This window comes from Bombus impatiens, unplaced genomic scaffold (assembly GCF_000188095.3).
Source record: "Bombus impatiens unplaced genomic scaffold, BIMP_2.2 scf_0127, whole genome shotgun sequence".
NCBI lineage: Eukaryota > Metazoa > Arthropoda > Insecta > Hymenoptera > Apidae > Bombus > Bombus impatiens.
In genome coordinates this window covers 78321-98858 of record NT_176546.1, presented here as the reverse complement: position 1 = coordinate 98858, position 20538 = coordinate 78321, and the positions used below count along the sequence as shown (strand labels likewise).

At 37.4% G+C, this 20538-nt stretch overlaps 1 protein-coding gene across 3 annotated transcripts in view; it reads left to right on the top strand.

Moving 5' to 3' along the window:
- LOC100747716 (putative transcription factor SOX-15) overlaps positions 1 to 20538 on the top strand; it is a 69543-nt gene that overhangs the window by 2305 nt on the left and 46700 nt on the right. For 2 of the 3 annotated variants that reach the window (XM_012381104.3, XM_024365011.2), the window contains exon 2: positions 7585 to 8051. In XM_012381104.3, coding sequence (XP_012236527.1) covers positions 7885 to 8051 — 167 coding nt within the window. In that variant the 5' untranslated portion in view covers positions 7585 to 7884. The remainder of the gene's footprint in view (positions 1 to 7584; positions 8052 to 20538) is intronic. The other variant, XM_024365012.2, reaches the window with a different exon arrangement.

The window sequence follows — 20538 nt, the reverse complement described above, 5'->3', positions numbered from 1 at the left end:
CCGCGACCCGGTCGTGACTCGGGGCTATGAAATCGGTAATGAGCTGTAAATCTTGGAGGCGAGTTGTGCACGTTAACGTGGCCGCGCGTGTGAGTCACAGACGGCGAGAGCAGCGGGACGATACCGTCGATACATAGGCCAGGATCCGAGTCGAGTATTCTTTTTCCTTACGGTAGGAAATCGAAGGAAAGGATAATAAGCGAGAAATACACTCTCTCTTAGCCGGCGGCCGGTTTCGTCGTTGCGCCGCGCGTGGGTGTACAAGAGGAAGAGAGACGAAGAGAGAGGGGCGGGAGGGAGAGGGAAGGAGGCAACGCGCGCGCTTCGAGTCGATTTTTCGAAAATCCACCGTGAAACCTTCGTTAACGGCGATCCAAGAGTCGATAACCGAGTTCGTGCGCCGATCGATCGGCCGATCGATACCCGACCGATTTCGATCAGGGCTTCGTGTGTCGAAAATCGAAACGCGAACGAGCTGTTTGGCAAGGTCTCTTTGCTCGTGTTTAGAAGGTTGTATCCGACTGCTCCTTGTTTTTTTTTTTTTTTATTCCATCGCCTTCCTTTTACTCTGCTTTCGTCGACCGATTTTCGTTGCGTAAGCAAGAATCGATTCGAAGCAGCAGGTATTATGAAAATTTTGGTATCGTTTAGTCCCGTGGCTTGAGTTTCTACACACACGGCAAGCATTTCCAGACCAGTTAGATGAATTCGATCTTTCGTTCGCGTGGGTGTTGCTTATTAGAGTTAGGCGGTATACGGGTGTTTTATAACGTGTGAGTTCGATACGAGGGTGAAATTAAAGTAGATAATAACAAGGAAAGCGATTCGTTCGAAGGTTTATCACTTGTATTATAGTCGATCTTTGTTTCAAGTTATCGCCACTTTTTCCGTTTTGATAATTGAGCCGAGAAAAGTAAATGTTGCTGCGGATAATGGCACTCGATTACTTGTCAATATGAACTGAAAGAATATTCGAAATTGTTGAACATATCGAAAGTTTCGTAAGAAGAAATATCTGAGAAACTATTTAAGTATCCTTTTAAAGAACAAATTTCATTAAGTACGATATCGATCTGTGATAAGAAATAATGGTAGATAGAATACCTGTAACTCGAGAATAAAGTTGGGGTTAAATCTTTACGCTATCCTTTTTACCTAGTTCCAAGTAGCACTAACCAATCCCTGAAATTACGTTTACACGTTATGAAACATCACGCGTAGAGTGTTCTACGATCTTCAGAAATATTATCGTGATCTACCAAGGCTAAAAGGTGTGCACACTCCCCGAGTTAGTTATTACTGCTTCATTTTCAGCTTCATGCTGAATCGCGCAATCTCCTCATGCCATCAAAACCTGGCTTTGTGTTTAAATTTTCCAGCGCCAATTTTCAATACATTTTCCATTTTATGCAAACATATTAAAATGTATAACTCTTCGTTGAAACGTTATGTTCTGACAATATAGTCATTGAAATTAAATTAATCAGATTATCAATTAATCATTAATCAATTTAATGAGAACAAATTTAAATTTATACATCATCATCGAAATATCTCGAAAATATTCCATCCTAAAAGTCCAACAATCGCAATTATATAAAAATTCGAAAAGTTAAATTAATTAAAATATCGCTTGCCTTAATAATTATTTTGGCTTCCACAAAACTCGATCAACTCATCAGCTATTTTTAAAACACTTTGTCGTCATTTTAAATAAAAAGATATGTCATATTAAAATCCTCTTTTAACCATAAAGCGATATTAAAATTAGAAAATCAGCGAAAACGAGCGTATCACGTTTCTCTCATGTAATCTTCGATTGTATACAATAAAAAATGTGTAACTCTTCCTCAAATCTATGCCTATGCAACACCCATTCTAAAATCATCTGCCCAAAATGTGCAACGTCGTGTTTCCCATATATCTATCACGTGCAAAGCGTTAAATACCTCCATTAATGCTGTAATTTCACACTCGATACAACCTGAAATGATAATGAGCTACGATCTCCGTAAATCACAGTTCAACATTCACGTCATTAACCAACAATTGATAAACCACGATAGACAATAGACATTTTCTCGAAGGTGCATCGACTAATCTCCTACGTTCGTTGTCACGATGTAAAATAGACATGAACGATGGCCGCGTTCTTTCGAATTTTACCGGTGCATTATAAATCGAAGCTTGCGCCATCGAGACGTGTCCTCGTCATATGAAATCGAACGACCTCGTCGTCGTTTGACGTCGTAATAGTTTAACCGATAATACGGTGATTCGAGAGGCCAGGTCGGATTCGATAGTCTGATGGAGGAGTTAAACGCTTCTAACTAGCCGCATTGAGCGTGTCCGTCGCACGATTGAGACGTGCACGCTCAACAGCACGATAACGAGACCGTAAATCGTCCCCAATGAGTTGGAAAAACCTGCGATGTTCCACGTCCGTTTTCTCCGAATTTCGTTTTTCTTCGGCTAAAGTTTTGCAGAGTTTGAATTAAACTTCATTTATATAGGGTCATTAAAATGAATGATGTATAATGTTGGCTGTATGATGTATAGTGTTTGAGATACCATATAAATTCTGACGCTATTATGGTATGGAGTGATTTCTGTTTTTAGCACGAACAATTTAGGAAATTTGAAGAATTACAGGTGAAACAAGTCCGGAAATTTAGTTGATAAATAGTTATAAATCGAAACTGATAATATTTGACATAGTATATCATCGCTTGATAAAGATATAGGTATTTTATATAGCTGTTTCGTAGAACTGGATTAGCTAGTTGAATGAGTTTATAGTTTGGTGAAATATGAGGTAGTTTTGGTTGTTTGTTGCTCGAGTGTCTACCACTTTGTCATTCAATATACTCCGAATGTTGAATATACAAATCACACGCTTACGTACGTTGGTCTGACAGATCTTCTTTCATCTAACACTAACTTTCTCATCCAAGTAAATATTTTTGGTTTATCCTTCCAAATTCAGAAATACGGTTACCTATCTTCCCCTTGTCTAAATAACGTCAGTTATCTAACCCTATTAAAAAATGTGACTGGAAAATTATAGTCGTCGTACAAAGCTTTATCACAATACGTATATATCAACTATTTTTATTCTTCTTTGCCCTTGAACAAAGTCTTTCAAACATATCCTCCATGTTTCAACTTCATTTTAGCAAACAAGAGGAATTTGCAACGTTTTTAGAGATTGTTCTACGTAAAATTGTAACGAAAAATACACATCGGTCAGACTATCTTCATATTTGGTTCAAACTGAAGATATTTTTTAATGTTAGAAAAGCATACATAACTAGGATTAAAATACCTAAAGCAACGCAGCTAAAGCGTAGTTAAAATTTAATTTCTTCAAAAAGAAAGAGCGTATCCCGTCTCTACGTTGCTATAATTTTCACCAAACAATCCTGCATAATATTCGCTCAGTCCAGACGAGACTGATATAAAATCAGAATCTAAAGTGTACGCGCATAAACGCGTGTGCCCCACCGTCCACATATTCGTACACACGTATGCGTGCGCGTTGCAAACGAACGAAGGTCTCAATCGTGGCAAGCCATAACGCAATAATAATCATAATGCCAGATCGATACGCGATATTCGTTGCATCGCACGGTGTATGTCATTACAAGGATGGAGGCACGAAAGCACACGGAATGCCGCGGAGTCGCGTAACGATGTCACGCTGAAAAATCCGCTTAAATTATCGGTTTCTTGGCAGGGAGAGCGGCTTGTCCCTTTTTCCTCGCGTGCCAACCTTTTTTTTCCCTCTCCCTCTTTCTCTTTCCTCGCCTCTTTCTCTCTTTCCCTCCTTCTTTTCATTCGACGTTTCTACGCGATTTTCATGGCGATATGCATCTCCTGTTGGCCGATCGCGGCGGTGACTCGCGAAGAAAGTAAATAATATGCAAGAGCCGCGTAATGAGCGTACAATTACCGCGCGAGATTGTTCGATATACGGCTTGTAAAATCTGGAAATTGTAAATCAACGTTCCCGAACCAGCAACTTTCTAACCGCGTTTCGCCTCGAGGAGCCCACGAGTTCACCCTCTCGTTTCGTGCACACGGTGGCCGACGTTTTTGGAAATTCCACGTTGATAATTGACGACCACCGATTCGATACAAAGCGGCACACGCGGTGCGTTTCCATCTCAGGATGAAAAGTCGGTTTTCGAAATGGAATGCGCGCGCGTTGCACGTGTGTCGTGGGGGCTTTAATGGCGCACGAAAGGTCTAAGTTCAAGCGTTGCTTCGATTGCCGAGTGAATTCCTGCGGATGACTCTCGAATTACGCTACGACACCGTCGCGTCGCGGAGAATAGGAGGATCGAAAAGTGATCGAGGCGCCGTGTTCTTCGCGCTTCGCGGTGGAAATTTCAATTTTCGTGCTAATGGAACGAGGCACGATTAACCTAGAAAGATCGTGATTTATAACGCGAACGATCGAGCGGCGAACCACGCTGCTGGAAAATTGATTTTATTCAAATTCATCGAATTCATCAACGTCCGTGAAGTTATCCATTTTCGAGATTTATTGGGGATACGTTATTAACGGTTCTTTATTCTATCCCTAAACGTCACCGTTTAATGATCTTGCATGGAAGAAGCGCGTGTACCTGGAAATATTCGACATGTCGTTAATTCCCGGTATCTGTAAAAACTCGGAAACCTTAAGCTCGCGTTTAGATGATACAGAGACGAGCTATGTGGCCATCTTCGGCTTCCCTTTCTAAAGTTTGCAGTGTGACGGGATAAGATCACAGGTTCGTGGGCAACGTGGGTATCTGGTTTCATAGTTTTTAGGTGCTAAATCGTATGCAGGCCCGCGACGGTTAATTGCATCTTAAGAAAAGAGAAACGCAACGTTTTACTGTCGACTCGTTCAGATAACTCGTTGGTAATTTATTGGCGATTGGCTACTTTACGATATATGTATATATATATGCTATATATATATATATACTACTATATATATAGTATATATACATGTATATATGTGTATATGTACATATATACATATACCGTGGTCACCGGCGTGATTAACACCCAATCGCTTAAGCCACGAAGGAAACGGCGCTTGCCAGCCCAACCCAGTAGTCGACGATTAATTTCTGGAGGAAATTATAAGTTTAAAACGGTCCACGGTCTCTGTGTCGTGCCACTTGCAAGAGGTACCGAAAATTATTGGCGGCCTATTTCCTCGATAATTGGATCGTTCGTCAACCATGGACAATAAGGAAATAAATAATTATTCGAATACAGCGAGAAAGCGTATATTTCACGTGATCTGATCGCGTTTGTCATTGGCAGATTGATCATGAGGCCAGGAGTGGAAGGCTGTCGAGCTAAGAACATTTAACGATTTTCTTACGATATACGTTATATTTTTGCTATATATATTTTTTCTACTGTTTATTAATAGGTAAAAGGTATTAAGCTTCTATAAATAAGACGATGGGCGATTTTACCTTTGAGTTTCCTGGAGAAGAATTTTCGTTTGTATCGAAGAAATTTTTACTGTTTTGAAAGTTCAGTAGAATAAAAAGAATTAGACTGGGACATAACGATCTTTTTTAACTGCGGACTACGAAAATATATTACGAAGATTTATAAATAAAAACGATTTACGTTATAGAATCATTTAATAGAAATATGTAATATATGTATGTTACTCAATATTTTTAAGACCTATCTATACGCTTTTAACAGCGAGACAAATGAAACCAATCTTGCTAATGGAGTATACAATACGTTATACCAATACATTGTATCAATAATAAGTTTTACAAGTCGATAGCAATTCTTTAAAATATGAATTTATGAAAAGAATTTTGTACGCCACTACGTGTGTGTGTATAGCGAAAGAAAGCCACGGAAGAACGTGATCGCGTAAAATATCGCCACGAAGAAATTGGATCGATCGATGGGTCCCTCGAGGTCTTGTTATTCTCTTTCCTATATTAGATTAGGTGCAACTCGACGATACCTCTGATTTGATGGACCATAATATCGATAGCGATTATAGCTGTTCGCATGATTTGCCGCACAGTAGTGATTAACGCTCCGATCGTTGTTTCGCGGATAGAAGCCGATCGATATCGGAGCCTCCGATACCAATGATTATCTCGTATCGCGTTTTGAACCCGTCCATTAGCCGAACCTTATTACCGACTCATCGCCGTTGAAATTAACCAGACACTTTCATTAACCCGGCCTTTAAACCGTGATCAGTCCGAGTATTATGTAATGAACATCAGAATCTTTGTGCACGTATTCTATGGTTTCTATCGTTTACCTTCGTCAGCTTTTATCAACCTTTCGACTTTTTCCATTCGACTAATCTATCATCGTGGAATTCCTAACGCCGAAGCTTCGTCTGAATTAATCAAGTTACTTGAATTTGAGTCGCTGGAATTTGTAATTATTTGGAGTTACGTAATGCGACGTCGAGTTTATGTTTATAAAGCCTTAAATCAGATTAGTTGACTCGAAGTCGTTTCGGTTGATTTGATTTTAGCCAGATAATGGATACCTCGTTGAAAGAAATGGCGATTAGTGGAATGTCTGTAACAATGAGAGATATTGTAAGTGTATCAAGGAACGTTTGAAAAATCAGTAGCAAAAAGAATCAAGCGAAGAATCGGATTGTAAAATATATCGCAGTTGTTTTGCTGTATCTAGGGCTTAGATAGAGAAAGACGCGATAATGATTTGAAATGTTGATGATTTGCGCAATACAATAAACGATTTGGTTGTGACAAAATCGACTTGATTTAGGGAACCAACATCGGAGCATGAAATTAGAAATAACATTACGTTGCTAGTAGCTATTGGCTCTTTCAAGTCGAAGATGATTAAAACATTCTTCGTTTCGCTTGTAACTCGAAGAAGTATTTCAAACCAACATGTTACTAAAGCGTTTCAGATTGATTGAATTCATGCAACTTGACATCAAATAACGTGACTGATGAAAATGAGGCGAAATGACCAATTTGCAATTTTTCATAACAATTTTATAAATCCACAACGGTGCATCTTTGAAATTTTAAATGTTTCTTTAATAAAATCTCTGCCTTTTTGAGGCAATGGAATTTTAAAGTCTCATATTTGAATCGTCGACAATTCTAGTGTTAATCCCTCAAGCGTTATGTTTCATTATTGAGAAAATACTGCACAGTTGCATGATTTTTCGTCGCTAACATATACATTATACTATATCATAAGCAATACAATGCTTTGAAGACTGAACTTACTATTAGAAAAAGACGGATAACTTTGAAGAAGGTGGTTAGTGTGACGAGCTATTCCAAGATCCAAAACAATACAGTTCCATATATATATTCGACGTAAACATTTAGATACACAGCAACATTCATAATCTTATTATATCCGCCGTTCACAATGTGATTGTGGTTTTCGTGTGTATATTTTATGTGACATAACTGTTTAAGAGGTTAAGAGGATATTTCAAATCAAACGAATGACACGTCGAAACAGGTTTTAAATTGCTTAAATTCAGTTAACTTGAATAATTTTAACTTAACTTAACGTACAATTTCGTTTTGTTAGCAGAATCCTGTACCAGAAGAAAGAGCGAGGAAGATCGTCGTTTTGGATTTTTCTTTGTCGTCGAAGATCGCGATTTGAGTGCAATGTTTAAAGTCTCGAGACGGGAAATGGACGATAATCACGCGAGTGCGTCTCGTTGCAACTTACGTTGTTCAGATTCGCTTGTAATCGACGAGACGGGGAAGTGAATCGAGTACATATACGGTATTCAAGTAAGAAACGGAGGACCAAAAAGAGGACAGTGTCATAACGCGTGTGAAATGGATGGTACGCCAAAGAAAATCGAAGCAGTGTTAATATATGGATGCCCATGGGTGGAATTTGGCCGAAATGTGCCAGCGCTACCATCACGCTGTACCAGCAGCCCAAAATTCTTCGCCAGCTAGGGATCCCTCAGCTGCCATCGTGCAAGGCTTGTCAACGGCTACGCACATTGAGCAGGCCAGCCCTTCTTATTCCCATTACACGTAAGTATTTTCTGCTTTTTAACTGCATTTTTCCGTTAGTAGCGAAATAAGTAGTAATAAGAAGCAAATAGTAACATACTGCCGGCTACATAAGTATGAGGACATCTACTCGTTAGATTTATTAGAAAAATTTAGCGAATATTAAGTATGTATAATTTTATCAGTGTTTTACGTCGCAAAATACGTACGTATATAACCGTTCATACGCATACCAGTTCATTTTCGATCAGTAATTTTAGGTAACTTTTCGTTTCTTGCATATTTAATTAAATGGTTAAATTTTATTTTAAAAAGTTTGTTTCAAACAAATTAAGGTAACACGTAGCGATAAAAACTATCGAGTGATATTCTAGGAACTTGGAAGAATTTTTATGTTGAATGACTTTTAATATTTAAGAATTTTTCATAATTTTCTAAGATACAAAAACTGAAAAAAAATGACGTCGGTAAAAATAAGGTTGCTTAGGGGGAGGGATAATAATACACGCGAAGGCAGATTTAAAAGTTCCCTAAATGACAATTGCAATAAGAAATAAAGCAACTTCTTATAAAATTTATAGGTGTTGATACGGATTATCCTCGTTATTGTTTAATTCTGTCGCATCCGTGAACGAGATAACTTACGTATTTTTCTTCGATCTCTACAACTGAATGTCGTTTCATGTAGAAGAAGAATCGCGATCTGTCTCTAAAATCTACGGACAAAATAAATCATGTCTTTTTTCATTAACCATTCATAGATTAGTAAAGAGTTTAGAGTAATCTAAATGAAAAGAAGCTAAACAGCGACTAAATTGAACGTTACTGGAATACGCGACATTGGAATTTGTATTATATTTTCGCCTTCTATAAAACCGTACAAGTCATAAATTCGTAAAACACGAAAAATGACCGATCCGTCGCATACGAAATGATTAAATCCACGAAATTTCACGAATGAATACCACCCGTAAAACACTATTTCGTACACCATCGAATCCCAAGAAGATGCTTGAAAACGAAGGAAAGAGGGGAAGAAAAAGACGAAAGTAAGCAATCAAAGACTGTAACTATAAAACGGGAAAAATCAATCAATCAACGGGAGGAGCGTAATTTTTCGCCCCTTTCATTGATCCGAAATTACAACGTGGTGGTGGATAGAGGGACTCGCGAAAAATGGCGGCGTTTCGGCGTTTTCGCACGTGCCTCGACCACGTAGTCATCTTATCGCAGCCACGGGACGTTCTCAATTGTATTATATATATTAATAACGATACAGCGAATTAGGGATAAGTATACGATTCCGCGGTCAGGCCTCGGTAATCCTGTTATTAGCGCGGCGATTAGGGGAAGATGATCCTCAGGCAAATTGCAGGGGCGTATACCGCGGTGTTTGGTTAACGTAATCGCCAATCACTATCGTTGATCCTCTCTTGCGAGAGACAGAGAAAACAGAGGAGAAAGACCGGTGGAGAGGAAGGGAGAGACAAGGTAAAGGATCGACGAGAGGAACAGGGTCGATGCGTCGGTGGGTACGAACCCCCTGGGGACCCCACGGCATTTCCCTTCTTCGAGAATTTTCTCGTTTACATGGAACCTCGAAGCGAGCCAACTCGAGATCTCGTTCGTGTCCCGCAGACATTCGTGCCGTGAGTCGATTAAATTGCAGTTTACGCTCGGATTCAATATTTCACTGTTATTACGTGGAATTGGCGTAACCAAACGGCAGAAAAGTCTCTTCTTTAAACAGTCCGAGATTATTAGGTTGACCATGTCCGAGGAATTTTCTATTCCGTTCGGCCGTGATACGACGGGCAATTTATGCGCACAGACTAGAATGTTGGTATTTCTCTATCCTCTGGTATTTTATCGGTTGACGTATCGGCGCGATTTTTGCTTTCTCTGTTAACAAATTACTTCTTCCTTTGAGATTTCTTGCTTTCACGATACCACATCACGCAGTTATCAAAGTTGAGGCTTTGAGCGTAAACGTTCTTTTGCGAAAAGCATCCTAATATTTCGCAATGTTGCAGCCATTGATATCAGAGTATCATTCGGCTCCCGACGAGTTCTTATTCGTTTCAACAGAATATTTCAAGCTTATACTTGTGATAGCTTTTTGATAAGAAGCTATGCTCTCTTTCTTGTTATTAGTTCGTTGAGATCATTGCATTAACCGTTTCTATGGAATTTTTTATTTGGTCCTCTCCATGATACGACAAATAATTTATCGAGCCTAGAATGTTGCTATTTCTGTACTGTAATACTTGTAATGTTGGTGTTTCGTTTTGGTTTCTCTGTTGACAAATTAGGTCTTTCACGACCTGATACCACATATATACGTATACAAGTTGAGGTTTGTATGAATGTAAGTATTGTTTTGGAAAAAGATATTTTAGAGTTATTGATATTACCGTGTCGCGTACGATGAATATTTGTTTTGCTTTTCTTGCAAGTTGGTATATGCTATGATTGTCGAGGAAAGTATATAAAGATGCAAAAACGTGCAGAATATTCGTGCTATATGTATACCACTTCTTAATTCAAAAACACGATGTTCCTCCACTAAATGTTCAATCTTATTGAGTACTAAGACTGTCAAAAGAAGATTCAAATAATTACAGCTCTAGGACTTTTAGACATCACGCACAGTGGCTGACATACTTGTAGAAACTTTTTGTGAATATATTATGTGTGCTCAGCAAAACATTTTGAAATTTCATTACTTCCATTACCACATTATCCACTGTTTTATGCTCATTATTACCATATGATAATATTGGTAAAATTTGATATGCACAAGAAGCTATAAGATATTTAGTGCAAATATATTTTTTCCAGAGATCACAAACATATTTAATCAGACAACTATAATGTCGTAAATAACTTCAGGTTGAGTTCAAATCTTAAAGTAAACATCTTGTAACTTCCATATACTTCAGATTGATTACATACAATGCATATACGTACAATGTCCTTGTATAAATAACTTGAAGACATATACTAAAAGGAAAAAAGGCTTAAATATACCTCTTACCTACAAAAGAACCTAGTCCGATTAGCATTATCAGGTAGAATTGGATAGACGGTAAACGTCAAGAGTATTACATATTTCATTAACAACAATTTAAATTGCAAACTGTGCAGTAGACGCGAAATGGAGACATTGGAACATATTCTAATCAAGTGTGCTCAATATAGATCTTAATGTGGACTAGCATTATCCTTAAAAAATATGGAGATTCCAAGTATTTATCTCGCTCCAAGAGAAAAGCTAATAGAAGATACATGCGTAAAATTATGCATGAGATTAAGATCCCTCTACTTAGGAGAATGAATAGGAAAACAAGTCAGACGCTGTAATAGAAACAAGGTAAAGAAAATTAATCTGCCGAGCAGTAACAAACCACAATCTTTACGAAACAGTTGATCTATTGCATAAAATTAAAACACGATTTGTATTATCGTACACGCGTACACTTATATGTGTATATATACAGGGTGGTTGGTAACTGGTGGTACAAGCGGAAAGGGGGTGATTCTATGCGAAAAAAGAAGTCAAAAATATAGAATAACATCTTTTTTTTTAATTTTTCCATCGAGACAACGATCTACAGTGAGATCCGTTATAACGTACCGCACGTGTACCGAGTGAAAATTCAAAGTCGATTTTCTCGAAAACAAAGCCTCAAACGAAAAATTTTTATTCTATATTTTCGACTTCTTTTTTCGCGTAGAATCATCCCCTTTCCGCTTGTACCACCAGTTACCGACCACCCTGTATGTATATATATATTCTGTTGCGCGGAAGTCTCATACAATAAATAAATATTATTACATACCACTATCACTACTACTACTACTGCTTCAGATTGGTTTTAAATTTCGCCAATATGACAATGCTAAAGGTGTCCTTTTACACGGTATTAAAGAAATTTCAGAATGTTGTATATAGTAAATGTTGAAATATTTTTGTGAATCGCTTGCTTTTAGCGAAACGAACAAACGCGTGTTAGTGGAAGAAAGTAGCCGGTGGAACGGAAGAAAAACGAAAATAAAACGGTTCCGAGATCGACTTCTCAACTGTTGTCATTTCCTGGCGACGAAAATCATCTTCATTAAAATTGTTCCGGTCGGTTCCATCCGTTGCTCGCGCGGCCGTCGCATGGATCGCGAACCATGTCACGATATTCAGTCACATGTCCCGGCGAGTAACTCTCGTAGCCTAGATTCAAAGTGTCAAGGAGTGATGTATATTTTCAACGTGTCGTCTCTTCCACACTCGACGCGTCTCAGCGAACATCCACCGCCTTTTTCTTCGAAATGTCGTTCGTATGGCGCTTACGCGATCAGTGACAAGCCAATTGGCTCGATACACACACACACACATCAGTTGGAAGATTTTCTTCGTTTCGCTATCTATATATTTTCATTTGCAATCACGCGATATTTTAGATCAATTGCGATCACGAGTTTGTGTCACGAGTTTGACAGTAGAATCGTTTCGATTTTCTCCTTTAACGATCAAACTTTTAATGACAAATGAAATGTGGCGAGTTGAGCCGTTTAAGAAAAAGCTTCCTTTTACATTCGTTTGATCTCGTTCGTCGTTGAAAGTCATAAACGATAAAACAGGTGAAACATAATAATGTGGAAACGTGCACGAAATACGAAGTTTGATTATGTTATAATACTTTTTCCGTGCAACGTAATTTTTTATGCAATGCACTTGTTGCAACGACATGTTCTACGCGAACATCGTAAGGATTATTATTTATAGGATCGAAGCGTCGATGATATATTGTCTACGCTAATGGAATCTCCAAACAAGCAATTACAGATAGAATAGAAGAAAATTACATAATATTCTCGAGTTTATATATATACTCGTATGTAAAATTATAATACTTAGGATCACAGATCGAGGAAATTGAACACTCTGACTAACTGCAACTTCCTTAATTAACTATCTAGTTATTATCATTTTTATTACTTTACGTAAGAGACATATTTTTCCTCCAAGCATTACACATCAACGTAATTGTACAAGAAACAAATTTATAAAATAAACGAATCCAGTGCTCAAAACGTTTTCCCCGATACATATTTCTTGTTCCTCTCGAATTTCTGTTAAATTTTATATAATTTCATAATGACACGCACAATTTCCTATCTCCAATAAATTCCTGACAACCGTTTAATGCTCGAAATCTATGAAATTGCTGTCAAACTTCTGTTAAATTCTACCTGCATTCAATTTCCTCTTTTCAATAAATTCAAGTTTTTCCCGTTGCCTGTTCGAAATTTCTTTGCAAACTGCTTAAAGATGAAAATCGACGAGCAATTTCTCGACAGCTGGCGGTGGAAAAAACGGCAAGATTTCCATCGATCCCCGAAGGTCGACAACCTATCGTCGAAGCAACGAGGCCGATTCGCAAACATCAATTATATCGACGAAACGTCAATAATTCCATGAACGATAAACTACGCGATGCGTGCCGCTTTTTCTCGGTATCAATGTCGCGTCGGGATTCACGAAGCTTCTCGGTGCGTCGCGATCGAACAATACCTGGACTTCCCCCGAATTTCAAACGGGCAACAACAGCTTTCGATCGATCGGCAAACGAAGGTAAAATAATAAGCGAGAGAGCCGGCCGCGATGACAAGACGCGACTCGCGGACTATCCGTCTGCGTCAGATTGCGCCCGTAATTTTTGCGATCACGATGACTCAGATCGGTGACTTGACAACTGGTCGGTTACTACGTATTAATTACGGATAAAAATCAATTACGGTAATTTCGAGGGAATCGCCTCCTTTCAGCGGCGAGCCGCGTTCCTTGAGCGACGTTTCCGTGAATCGCAATTCCACCTCAGGTTCTCTCTGTCCTTTCGTTCCCATTACGTGTTTTAATTGCAGAGATTTTTCTTTGGTTCTGGAGATCCATTCGGAAAGATTTTACTTTGTGTATCTTGGTACAGTGATTGACGAATAAAGCTTGAAAGATTATTTTATCGTAATTTTATAGTAATTTTAGAGAACTGAATTATATCTTTTTCTAGAGCGACGAATAGAAGTAATGTATATGCTAAGTTAGATGGTTGTTATTAATATGACGAGAAGTACGAGGTACTTGAGAAGTAATACAAGTAATACGTTTTTAAATAACTATGCAAACGCGTATTAAAAAGATCTCTTTATTTCTTTATTTATAACTTCGGTTATTTTTCAATACCATCAACATTCCTACTTAAACGCTTATCGTAACCTTACACAAGTTTTCGTACGTATCTATCCTTGTCACACACTTCCGCCGCGAGTCCACATATCGTTTCACGTCGTTCTTCAAATCATCGTTTCTTGCGTTATCCGCTCGAAAACTCTTTAAATTTTGCAAGAAAATGGAAATCAGGCTCGTTTCGTGAATTTATCATTTTTTCATTGCCCGTATTTAATTGCTGCACCCATCATCTTACAAATTCATAGCTTCATTACTGGAAAACTGCTATAAGTCGAAGGTAAATTCTTCTTGGAACAATGATTTCAGCATTCAAGAAGCGTAAAAGTACGGGAGATCGCACTTCGTCATCGCTGAGGTTTTCACTTCGTATAGTTGTTTTGAACGTATGGACAATTAATTATTAACGTGACAAGATTAATTATTAAAGTACAAAATTTTGTATGATTTATGTCAACGTATGAATTAAGCTAAGTGACCTTCTTTCAAGCACATCCTATCGATTTATATCCTTCTATACATGATCGAATATTACTTTGTGAACGAGTCTCGTATCTAGTACACGGTTACTAACACTCATATGCAAATTTATACTTTCTTCCAACCACAACTGTATCTGCCTGTGTATGTGTGTGTGAATATTTCATTTGATAAACTTCTTGTTGAAGTAATTTATACGTGTAGTAGATCATCTTGAAGGAAGTTAAGTGGTTCTTGGAAATGACATAAGGAGGGAATAGTTTAGTATACTTTATTTTTCGTCAAATATTTTAATCGATGTTAAAGGAACGTGTCAATACAATAGGTATTAGTAGGCAGAAGATGGACAAATAAATTATTTGTACCTGTTCGTGTTTCCTAACGAGGTCCTGTTTCAGTATGTTCGTTTCTCTATTCTTACAGTTCTAACTTTGAGATGATATATTTTGTTAATTAAGATAAATCAAGATAACATTTTAAACATATTGTAATATTTCAATATATAAAAGTTAAAACAAACATAACAAGATACATGTCAATACGTTCTATATCCTCTGTATATCTCATTCTTACGTTACATAATTTCTCACATCTTTGTACGTTTAATGTAAATGTACTTATCTAACGTAAAACAATTTGAAGCCCTTTTTCTCGTTTGAGATTAGGTTCACCTTCCATTTCCTCGAGACAGATCATCATTTAATTGCAATAATATAGGCAATAATGCAAATTTGAACGAATTTTAAAAATGTAATGGTTCGTTGTAAAAGGACTATTAAAATTATTAAATGTCTAAATGTGAAAGTTATCTTTGGACTGTGTACTGTCTTAATTCCATCAGCTCCAAAAAAGCTGGAAATTTAAAACGAAGTAATTCTTGCACAAGAAATGAACATTTAGGAGCAAACTGTATTATATACGCTGTATACATGTAAATATGATGTATTTAAAGGTAACAAGGAATGACGAGACTGCAAGAAGTCTGCTCGTACGTGAAAGGTTAATTTATTTCAAACTTGCAACATTTATAGATAGTACGTAGAAGGTGGCTAACAAACCATGCAAAATTTCAGTCTGGCAGCTCGAACTTTAGCCCATAACAGAATTTCGCGTTTGCTGTACCGTAGCAAGAAATATGTAATAACTTCGACACATGGTAATTTCAAGGTGTAAAATTATTCGCCTATTAGCTTAATCGATAATGTTTGACATTAAACGCTTATTATTCAATTTTATGTTATTTTCGTTATCCGAGCATGTCGAAAACAGTATCGTGACGTGTCTGCACTTGTTTCGTGCAAGGTATATTAAGCACTTTACGCAACGAGATGATCTAAAACAGAAAAAGTCTATCAAAGGGTATAAAAATATAGACAAACTGTACAAAGAATTATCAAAAACACGCAAGTGGAAAATATAAAGGAAAACGTTATTTAAATTCGAAACGTTCGCTTATAACGATAAAAATCAAATTTTGGCACTTTGTCAGGAATCTAGCTTCAAAAATCGGCTTCTGGAAATTTCATGAAGTCGCGTTTAAACTTTAAACTCGCAGTCATAAGGAAAAGAACTATATTTTAAGATCATCAAAATTTTGAAAATCGATTCTTCAAATTAAACTTCAGAATCAATTTAAACGTCAGTTTTTAAAAACAACAGGATAACATGTTAATCGAATTTAAAAATATCAGTAGAAACGATAATTTCAAAGTGAAAAGACAAAACTTCGCACAACGAATCTTAATAATCGCTTCGATATTAAACGTATTTCGAGGTCATTCGGTGCGCGAAGAATCGCGGTGCGTTAAACAGAACTGAAACTTAACGTGTTACGCGAACGATGCGAGGTTAATCGTATTGTTACAAATATATATATTACTTGTGCGTGTATACAATAATTATGGCACAGGAGCCGCGGGGCCGCAAATGAGCGATTTGTATTAGCTGGCGTGGCGCGTTCGTGTGCACGGGTTTCGAGGGAATTTTAAAAGGCTGACGTTATCAGACACTGACAGTGATTTATTAAGGAATGAAAATTCACTTGTGGCCAAGGAAAATTGCCTTTGTCGAAAACAATGGAGGTGAGAGTTAACGAATTGAGGTGTTCGAAGTTCTCGGTCGGAAGCCGGATATTATTCCTCGCGAGACTGTCTTCTCTTTGACAAAATACGCACACGGACGAATCATGTTCCTGCATAATTTCCTTTTATTATAATTATTTAATTTCTTTCTTTTATGTCAGTGAGAAACGAAAGCATTGACAGCTGAATGGAATATCTCCTTGTACATTGATATAGCCTACACTTACGCTTTAATTAAATATTAATTAATTTTGTACAGTATTACGATATTAACATCGATGTAGGTTAAATTGAAAAGGATCTTCAATTTGCTGAAATCGTAGATCGAATAAATATTGCAAGTTCGATTTGATTACACCTACGTTTTTTTTAACAAATAAGGTCATTTGCAAAAACTTCTGACTGTAATTCTGTCTGTATCTTAATTGCTTCGAAATCAAAGTTCAAAACACAGGAGAAGATACCAAAGAAACTTAATCTCCTCAAAAATGTATTTATGAAGATAATTATTTGTTTCCAGTTAGTATATAAATAAATTGGTATACTTTATAAATATGAAATGAGACAAATAAAATTGAAAAATAATATACGAGTCCGACATTGCATCTTTGTATCTATCGAAATCACATTTGAAATCGTAAATTCACATATTATAACGTGCGGAACTCTTTTATAGACAGAGTCTTCCGCATACTCTTCAACGCGTTAATCCTTCAGCATTTTAAATGAATATATATGCGATAATAAATAATATTTATTTATCAATAGTATTTTTGTTCGCATAACACGCTCTTCAACCTAAAAGAACCACAAAGTAGCACAAATTTCTCTAACATTCTGAATAGATCGACTAAATTTAACTGTTTTTGTAAAGCGGCGGATAGAGGAAAGTTCAAAATACACTGTGAATTTTAGTAACTTCTGTACGAAAAATTGTTTACCACTTTGATAGCAGTCATGTATCCTACGCTATATATTATGTTTATTTTATTTTACTTTGTAAAATTATAGTATCTTTTCACATTTCTTATTTTATAAACTTTCTTCTGTCCGCCACTGTAAACTTATCGAATACGTTTGTACGTCACTATAAGTACATACATATGTATGCGCCAATATTCCAAAAACGAATCCAACTAATTTTAAACCCAAAAAGCAACTGCAATTGAGACGAGAATCTGCAGAAATAAATTGCAAAATTGGAAAGAAATCTAATAAAGTTATCTACGAGGCAACTAGTTATTTTTACCGAAATATTTGGATGGAACGAACAGCATGAGGTCGCCGAAGAGATGTCCGATCGCTGTTTCACCCGGTCACAGGAAGTCGCACGTAATGGCCGGTACGGTCTGAGGTCAGAAGAAAGGTATATAGGGTACAACAGCGACGACGTCCGTTCCGCAGCCTTAAGCCCGTAAAGGTTTCGGGGATGCGCTTTCTTCGTTCTCAAATCTGAAACGCGCCGGAGCGTTAGTAGTGCAGAGGTGAGCGGCTTGGGTCGTCACTTCCGCTTACCAAGCGAACCGCATTGGTCATTCGATTTAAAAGTTTAATCAGGGGCCTATAAAATTACGAGCTCCTCCGTTCGCGTCTCTACTATGTTCGATGGCTTTACGATTCCAAGCTTGCATACCTCGTACGCGCATACGTACGCACGATTTTACAAAAGAGAAGCGCGATTTTAATTCACTTTACCAGCTTTCTCATTTTTTTTAAATCTAAGATTTTTATTTTACGTCTTCCTTTTCACTTTCTTTATTGTAATTTCGTTTATCAGTTTACACGTTTAATGTGTTTACTGTGTACGCATCGGATCTATCGCGAGTTAACATGTAGTTTGACGATGTACACCATTGTACACTGGCGTTCATAAATATTCAAACTCTTTGGTTGGTTTGCGGTAACAACGGTGTATTTTGCTAAAATATTCAAATTAATGATTAGAACCGGTGCTTATCACCAACCACTTTGGTTGGTTTGCGGTAACAGTATATTTTATCAACACACGTATATCTACAAATTAATAGCTAAAATAGAGCAGTGCTTATTACCTTTTAATGCAGTTAGCACTGTTGGCAGCTGTACATTTAAATTATGTGTATATAAATTACGTGTATATTAAATGATGTGGTGACTGTGGATCCTCCTTCTTTTGCAATTAAGTACACGAGTTGTCGACGTGCCTGCTGGTTTTAGATATTACTACTGGAAATAATGTCAGTAGCTGTTTGTCGATTTATGAGAATCTTGTTTCTCTGGTCTATAGTTTAGAAATCGCATAGCCTCGCGATAAAGAGCTTTTCAAATAATAGAATAGATGGCTTTTGGAAGTTTTAGTTTGTTTGTTTTAATAGGCTGATCAGGGATTTTGAGAATTAAGGAATCTTTCACTGATTTCGGAAAATAGTCTTTCAACATTTTTCTCTTTCTTTGAACGCGAAGCGATGAATACGAGGATCGTGCGAACATACTGATCTTGTCACGTTGTTATCACGAATTTGTTGGTGCTAATGAATGTTATAGTTTCGGTGTAAGTCGTGATAAAAGTTGAATCTACCGAATCTTGCTTGTTCGTCACTTATCTCGTTGAATTCATCTTGGCGGAACATGGAATACTATACGTAAACGCAAAATACGATATTTTGTTAGATTATCGTCAGAATCTTGATAATACTGTGAAAATTTTCAACGTTAATCTATATCAGAATCTTGAGATTAATTTAGCTTTTTTTTTAAACCGAATAAACATATGACATCACTTTGTAATTCTAAGTATTTGCGAACTTATTGCAAGTGTTTACTGACCTTTATGTACATAGAATTGCCTGTTACCACTCACTAAGATGTCCAGTTTTTAATTGATAACTAATTGATCCGTGATACAAGCATTTGATGCCAATGTTATCCATTTGTTGTCAATGTTATTACTTTTTTATTTAGTCTGCAAATGTGTAATAATTATGTATACAAAATATAGCTTAAACGTTACAAACGCTCTAACATTGCCAACTTTAGCAAGAAAACCTAACACAATGGACTTTCCTACTTTCCCAAATTTTTTCAGGGTACAATCATTTATTGTATATCCTCGAACGTCATGCGACTTCATTTAAATTTATCGTTGTTAAATGCTATTTCATAAATTTTATTCAATTGTTTACACAGTCTGCGAATTCGGAGAAAGATTGGCGATTTGAAAGATCGATAACCGCAAGGCTAAGCAACAAGTTCGGCCAGTTTATACGTGAAATTCATTGAAATATCTCGATGAAAAATCCTGCGAAAAAAATATTGTCGTATCATGGAAATCATCGAACCCATAAACCGTAAACAATAGATGAGAAGAGTGGCAAACAAACGTATATTACGTATCTACGTCGGCCGGTATGCGCTTAGCTGCTGTGATCGCCGTGGCTCGGCGCGTTCGAGGCCGGTGCGCGCCGTTGCGTCGAGTAATGCAAGGGTGTGTTCGGTCGTCGCGATTATTTGAATAAAATGCGCCACTACGTCAGCCGTCAGGCGTCCGCGACTCGAAAGCTTTCTCTACTTCTCCGCGACCCGATAGGGGGGAATAATTTACTCCGGAGGAACAACAAGTGTGTCGTTGACGGAGGCCTCGTTCCTCTCGTCTCTCTTTCTCTTTATCTCTCGGCTAACCACACGAGCTTCACTCCCCGTGTCCGTGCCGGTGCTGCGTACCGAACCGTGC